The following is a 7,500-nucleotide window of genomic DNA, read 5'->3' on the forward strand; positions in this document are numbered from 1 at the left end:
TTCGAGGCAGACGCTTAGTCATACATCACACATGCGATGATCAAAGACAAGACGCCATCTTACAAAATATCCCGAGGGCGCGAATTATCCTAAGATGAGGACCATTAATATAAGACAATGAGTAAGGGAGGGGAAGGGGAGGGGGGAGGAAGAGGAGGAGGGGGAGAATGGGGGGTGATTAAGGGGGAGGGGGAGGAGGTTGGAGGTGGGCGGGGAAGGACGAAGTGGGCGGGGAAGGTCGAGGTGGACACAACCCTGGTATGCGTAGTTGCGTTCCTGCCACGCGCCTGTCTGTTAGTCTAGCAATGAGAACCGAAAGTGAGACATTTTGTGAAGTCCACCCTCAAATGAAAAAAGAAAACGGAAACCTAATTTTCTGCGACGGTTCTCGATTTCGCTAATTGAATATATTAATAATAATGTTTCTTGCGCTGGGATCCATAAATCTTTTTTTTTTCGAGTCATGACAATTCTCAGTCTGGAAATATTTTGCGAGGAGGAAGTTTCCTTGAGGATATTCTTCTCGAAATTGGGTCATTAGGACGATTTTCTCTTCCCAGGATTCGTAATGGTCGTCGGTTGGTGATTGTGTCGAACTGTGATTCGAATAAGAAGGATGATAAGGATAAAAATGTCGTTGTTATAAAGATGATATTGATAATGATAACATTATATATTAAGACTAATAATATTGATGATGATAATAATATTTATGATAATATTGATAATAAAATGTTTACGAAAAAATAGTGTTCATTCTTATATGTTTATGAAAAAATAATGCTCATTCTTATGATAATAGGGATAACAGTAATAATAACGAAAAAATAGTTCTCATTCTTATGATAATAACGATGAAGATAATAATAATAAGAAAAATGTCCAAGGAATCCTTAGCAAATAAAATAACCGGAAAGAGTACACAGACACGGACTGACATAACCTCCCAGAGCCAATCGTAACAGATTAATCATTTGCTACATCGATGCATACACGGCGGCTTGTTAAGGAAGGGCGGGGGAGGGACGAGAGGCGGGAAGCCAGGCAGGAAATGGGAGGGAATAAAAGAAGGAATGGGAAAATGGGTGGAATATTTTTGTTGTTTTTTGTTTTTTGTATTCTCTGTTGGTTTGCTTGTTTGGGTGGTTTGTTTGTCTGTTTGTTTGTTTGAACTGTTTGTTTGTCTGTCTGTCTGTCTGTCTGTCTGTCTCTCTCTCTCTCTCTCTCTCTCTCTCTCTCTCTCTCTCTCTCTCTCTCTCTCTCTCTCTCTCTCTCTCTCTCTCTCTCTCTCCCATTCCAACCCCCTTTCTTTTTTACTCTCTTACTTATTCCCTCTTCACCTCACTCTTCTTCTCTCTCCCATCCCTTCCTTCTTTCAACTCCAACCTCCCCGCTACCATACCCCACCCCCCATAGAGGCAACAATGGGAGTAGGAGAGTAAGAGCTGCCATCATTAAGGAATAGAGGGAGAGGAGGGGAGGGAAGGAAGCAGGGAAAGAGGAAGGGAGAGAGAAAAGGATGGAAAGAGGAGGTAGAGATAGAGGAGAAGGGAGATGGGAAGGGATGGATGGATGGATGGATGGATGGATGGATGGAAGGAAGGAAGGAAGGAAGGAAGGAAGGAAGGAAGGAAGGAAGGAAGGAAGGAAGGAAGGAAGGATGGATGGATAAATGGATGGATGGAAGGAAGGAAAGAAGCAAGCAAGTAAACAAGGAGAGAAGACAGAAAAAAAGAAAAGGAGAGAGGAAAGAAAAGAAAAAAGAAGACAAAAATGAAAAAGAAATAAAGTAAGAAAGGAGAGCGAAGGAGAGAGGGAGAGGGACGTGGTGACAGTTAAATTATTCTAATCCCGGCTGCACCTTTTTTTCTCCCACAATACCTGTTGTCAATGAAAGGTGGAGGATATAATGAGACGGAGAGATGGAGGAAGGGCCGAATGAATGGGCTGAGGGAGAAATGGTAGAGAGAAAGAGAGAGGGAGGGAAGGAGAGGGAAGGAGGGAGGGAGAAAGGGAGGGAGGGAGAAAGGGAGGGAAGGAGAAAGGGGTAGATAGGGAAGGAGAGAGGAAGGATGGAGGGATAGATAGGAGGGAGGTAGGGAGATGGAAGGAGGGAGGGAGGAGAGAGAGAGAGGGAGAGAAGGGGGCGGGAGGGAGAGAGAGGGAAGGAGGGAGGGAGGGAGAGAGAGGGAAAGAGAGAGAAGGAAGGGGGGAGGGAGGGAGAAAGAGGGGGAGGGAGGGAGGGAGGGGGAGGGGGGAGGAAGGGAGGGGGAGGGAGAAAGGAGGAGAGAGGGAGAGACAGAGAGAGAGAGAGAGGGAGAGGGAGAGAGAGAGAGAGAGAGAGAGAGAGAGAGAGAGAGAGAGAGAGAGAGAGAGAGAGAGAGAGAGAGAGAGAGAGAGAGAGAGAGAGATAGAATCAAACATACAGAAACACAGCAACAGATTGAGACGAAAAGAAGCACGTCGTTGAAATTGGAAAAAAATGAAAAAGAAGAAAAGAAAGAAAAGAAAGAGACCAGGGAAAGAGAGACAGACAAAAAAGAAGAAAGAGAGACACAGAGAAAGAGAGAGAGAGACAAGAAAAGAAGAAAGAGAGACACAGAGAAAGAGACAGGATAAAGAGAGACAGAGACAAAAAAAAGAAGAAAGAGAGACAGAGACAAAAAAAAAGAAGAAAGAGAGACAGAGACAAAAAAGAAGAAAGAGAGACACTGAGAAGGCGACAGGAGAAAGAAAGACATAGGCAAAAAAAAAAAAGAAGAAAGAGAGACAGAAACAAACAAACAAACAAAAAAGAAGAAAGAGAGACACAGCGAAAGAGATAGGAGAAAGAGAGACAGAGACAAAAAAAAAAGAAGAAAGAGACACAGAGAGAAGACCCCGAAAGGGAGACGAGCAACCGGAAGTGGCGGGCTCGGAAGCACCTTCATTTCCCGTTTTCTTCTCGGAGTCATACGTTTTCTTCCTGTCTCTGGTTACTCTCGTGCAGATATCATGATACATATTAAACTTGACAATATGCTGGTTATAATAGGTGCATTAATACGCGTGTTCGTTGTAGGGTATCTGGGCGGTTTGTGTGTGTGTGTGTTTGTATTTGTGTGTGTGTGTGTGTGTGTGTATGTGTGTGTGTGTGTGTGTGTGCGTGTGTGTGTGTGTGAGTGTGTGTATGTGTGTGTGTGTGTGTGTGTGTGTGTGTGTGTGTGTGTGTGTGTGTGTGTGTGTGTGTGTGTGTGTGTGTGTGTGTGTGTGTGTGTGTGTAAATACACACTCATTTATATATGTAAATATAAATAAATGAAAAATGTATATATATATATGTATATATATGTATATATATGTATATATATATATATATATATATATATATATATATATATATATATATATATATATATACATATGCATATATGCATATATCTATGTATATAAGTCTGTATATGTACATATGTATGTATGCCCATGTAAATAACTCATTCATGTCTTGCATCAGCCCTGTCTAAACCCCCGGCCTCAGCTGATTCAATAAACCCCCACCGCCTTTATCCCATCCACACCTTCATCATTTCCCGAATATGGAAACGCTTCTAAATTCTTCCCATCTGCTTTTGTGGTTCTAAAAATAACCCCTTTTGAATTGGCTTCACCCGTGTCTGAGCACAAAGCCTGTGGCGACCTGTCTCATCTTCTGCACTAGCTTGGCAGGCACCTTCTCATCTGCGCCCGTGACCCACCCTTCCTCTCTCTTTTAAAGCTTTTTTCACTTTTAAAGCTTTTCAGATTTTTTTTCTTTCTGTTCAGTTTTCAACCTTGGTTCTTGTTGCATTTCACCCTGAGAGCGGTTCGCGCAGGAACCTTTCTCATCTGCATCTACGATCCACCCTTCATTTCTCTTTCAGAGCTTTTCAGAAGTTTCTTTTTCAGTTTTTCTTGTTTCATTTCACACTAAGAGAGGTTCGTGGAATCTTGAGTTTAGAGTCTCTGATACGAAGGTTCTCACTTTCATCTTTCGAGATATCACGGATTCTTCAAACATTTTATGAACATCTACATGATCACCTGTCGCCTAGAGACCCTTGGCCATTTTCTGTTCCATCCTGGTCTTAGGCAGACATATAAACTCGCCAGTTGACAAACAGCCTTGAATGTCTATTTCATAACTATTTCAGAGATGATTGTACATTTTTTGCTACACATAGATACACGTAATTGGAACTAATTTAGCTAGTCTCTTTTTTAAAGATATAAATTAAAACACTGATCAGTACCAAAATACCGGCCTTCATAAATCCACTCTGATCAACACTAAAATCTCCGTCTTCATATTTGCGGCTGGGTGTCGTAAATCCTTCGCCACCCTCATCTCTTCTGCCACAGGTTTCACAAATCTCTCTTGAATGACCAACTTCACTAACGTCTCTGCTCTAACCATCCTTCACTCCCGTCGACACATGTATGTCTCACTTGCTTCACTAACACTTGTTTCTCCCACTATAGCCTCACTGGCGCAGTGAGAAAATATGTGTAAGTAACATGTATCCCACATCCTTCTGTCAGTCTGTTCTCTATCCAGAATTCTTCCTCTTAGTCTGGCAGTTTGATTGCTGTTTTCGTTTCTTTTGTACATCATTCTATTTTGGTTTTCTTCCTGTCTCTTTTTCCCTCAGTCTTTGCATGGGAATGCTTCAGTTTGAATATGCGTAGAATAGACACTATGCTTGTTTACGTATTTTCCTGAGTTTCTGTACATCTACGTAGCACTGTGCTGTGTATTTTGAACGAACCTAAATGCATGGTTTGTAAAGGATCGTAGGTCATTCACAGGTAAATTTCCAGCTGAGAAATTCATTTCCCGTTTTGACCCAAACAGATAACTCGGAATCTCTGGCGAAATTACAGGTTTTAGATTTATAGAAATAAAAGCTGATGTTCAACAGAAATTCATTCGCAACATGGCGGCCATCGCCTGTCACCTTCGCTAATGAATCATCCACTTTATCAAATGCCAAATATCCCAGATTTGCCCTCACACACACACACACACACACACACACACACACACACACACACACACACACACACACACACACACACACACACACACACACACACACACACACACACACACACACACACACACACACACACATATATATGTATGTATATATATATATATATATATATATATATATATATATATATATGTATGTATGTATGTATCTCCATTCTCAACCTTAAGACCCATTGCTTTATATGACCGCCATCGCAGCCTTCACTCAGTCGAGGTCCTTGTCCTCTGCAGTCCCTGGCGGCCGAGGACAAGAGGTGATCAGAGGCGGTCGCTGAGCTGAACACACCAAGCGTCGAGGCCTTTCTAGCTGGGGGGGGGTAGGGGGGGTGCAGTCAAACTTGCGATAACGCTTTTAGCTATTTTGGGATTCTGTTTTTGGTTTTTGTCCTTTGTCTATCAGGAATTTTAGACTATTATTCTTCCAGTGTTTAGTGATATTTATTTACGGTAGGATGTAGTAAGAGATACTCCTCCATATCCATAGTATTTTCTTAAGAGCATGCATTATGTATATATCTTTAATAACCTTCCTTCATATCATTTCGGATAAACGGAATTCCATATTCCATACCTCAACTCACGGCAATCCAAACACGACGGAATTCATAATTCTCGCAGCCGGCAACCCCCAGCCATCGCCTCGTGACCAACTACCCTTACGACTATTCGCCGCAGCCTAAAAGTTTCCCTTTCCGCCCACAGAGCCTGAGCGGCAGCAACCACGCTATCATACAGTCCCTGATCTACGTCCTGGGTGGGCGTCCTGAGGTCCCCGCCCCTTGCTGCGTCCCTGAGAAGCTCGACGCCATCTCCCTCCTGTTCCAAGAAGGCGACGACGGCTCCAAGTACCTCCTCAAGAACTACCCGAAGATGTCCGTCTCCTCCTGCAGCTGCCAGTGAACGCGCCGACGCGGAAGCAAGGGCGACGGTCTTCGGGAATTTTTTGTTTCCTTTTGGGAAAATTCTGGAAAAAGAAAATTTAAATATGATGAGGTCTTTTGAGGTGTATGTTCTATTATTTTTTCTATGTCTTTAGCAGTCTGATCCGAAGCTCTGGTAAGGTCGTGTTGGGTCCCACGAATCCATCCTCATGAGGCTCTAGCACATGGGGTTTCGAAAGGCTTCTGACAGGAAGAGGTCGAGGGTTCCAAGCACCTCAATGTTATCCTGCGAATCCTTCGGCTTTCCCTGGATTCGCTGGCGGAGAAAGGACGCGCCCGAGCTGTCCTTCCGCCAAAAGGAAGGCAACGAACTCAAAAGCTTTGTTGAGAGAAAAGGAAGAGTAGGAATTCCAAAAAACTCTTTTCATCGAGCGTTCCTTTCCTTTCACTGTCTCACCTCTCTAGCTGTTCTGAATCGACAGGGTTTTGGAAGCTTTTGAAATTATAATGTCATTCGGACACTGAAGTGGCGACAAGCGGCGTTACAGAATCTCTAATAATATCACTTTTGGATTATTCTGACACTTCTTTTCATTTTGAAGGAGAGGAGGAGGGTGGAAGCAAGAGAAGGGCGGTAAAGGGAGTGGAAGAAAGAAAGAGAACTAAAAAATAGAATTAAAAAAATGGTGATGATTACATTTCTTTCGAAAGGCCAGTTCCAGTACTATTTTCTCTTCGTGTCAATATTCTTATTTATACTTAATACCATCTTCTCTAAAGGCATAAAGACCAACGACTACCGCCAAAAGAATTTTTTTTCCAACACGGAAATCAACAAAGAAATAAAAATACTTGTTCGTGAGGAAGCTTTAATGAAGCCAATTCAGTTTTGCGGCTTATTCAATCATAATTTAATTCGGGACGCACGGTTCGGAGGCGTGTTTTGTTGTGCGATTTTTTCTTTTATATATCATTCGCTAGATTTGGTTAGCACGACTGGAGTTTGTGTCGAAATGACCTATAATTTTCTGCGTTGGTCTTATGGAAGATCGAAACTAGAAATATTAGCATGAAAATACGAAACTTTATGGAAGATAAGACGTACACGCGCCTACGATATGCACAATACACGCACACGCACACGAACGCGCGCGCGCGCACACACACACACACACACACACACACACACACACACACACACACACACACACACACACACACACACACACACATACACAAACACACACACTGCTATTTCTGGATTGTTTTAGTTAGAATATTATTTGCATCTTATTTCCAAGTAAAATTATTATAATTATGTAATTCGATGCCAAGATAATAGCCTGGAACCCTGAAGAATTTTTTAACAGTATCTCTACCTCCCCTTTTGGGCGCTCTCTTTATTTCTCCCAATTCCCTTGTTTTTCTTTTTTCTTCTTCTTCACCATTTTCATCTTTTCTCATTGTCTAATACCTCACGGAAACGATTCTGTGTTCTCTCTCTCTCTCTCTCTCTCTCTCTCTCTCTCTCTCTCTCTCTCTCTCTCT

General features: G+C 42.5%; 1 protein-coding gene across 3 annotated transcripts in view; it reads left to right on the forward strand.

The window, feature by feature from the left end:
* The window catches only part of LOC113809737 (uncharacterized), a 244,626-nt gene that overhangs the window by 234,353 nt on the left and 2,773 nt on the right, over positions 1 to 7,500 (forward strand). For 2 of the 3 annotated variants that reach the window (XM_070134404.1, XM_070134405.1), the window contains exons 7-8: positions 4,498 to 4,524; positions 5,774 to 7,500. The exon at positions 5,774 to 7,500 is cut by the window's right edge and continues 2,773 nt beyond it. In XM_070134404.1, the coding sequence (XP_069990505.1) occupies positions 4,498 to 4,524; positions 5,774 to 5,971 (225 nt within the window). In that variant the 3' untranslated portion in view covers positions 5,972 to 7,500. The remainder of the gene's footprint in view (positions 1 to 4,497; positions 4,525 to 5,773) is intronic. The other variant, XM_070134406.1, reaches the window with a different exon arrangement.

This window comes from Penaeus vannamei, chromosome 19 (assembly GCF_042767895.1).
Source record: "Penaeus vannamei isolate JL-2024 chromosome 19, ASM4276789v1, whole genome shotgun sequence".
Lineage (NCBI taxonomy): Eukaryota > Metazoa > Arthropoda > Malacostraca > Decapoda > Penaeidae > Penaeus > Penaeus vannamei.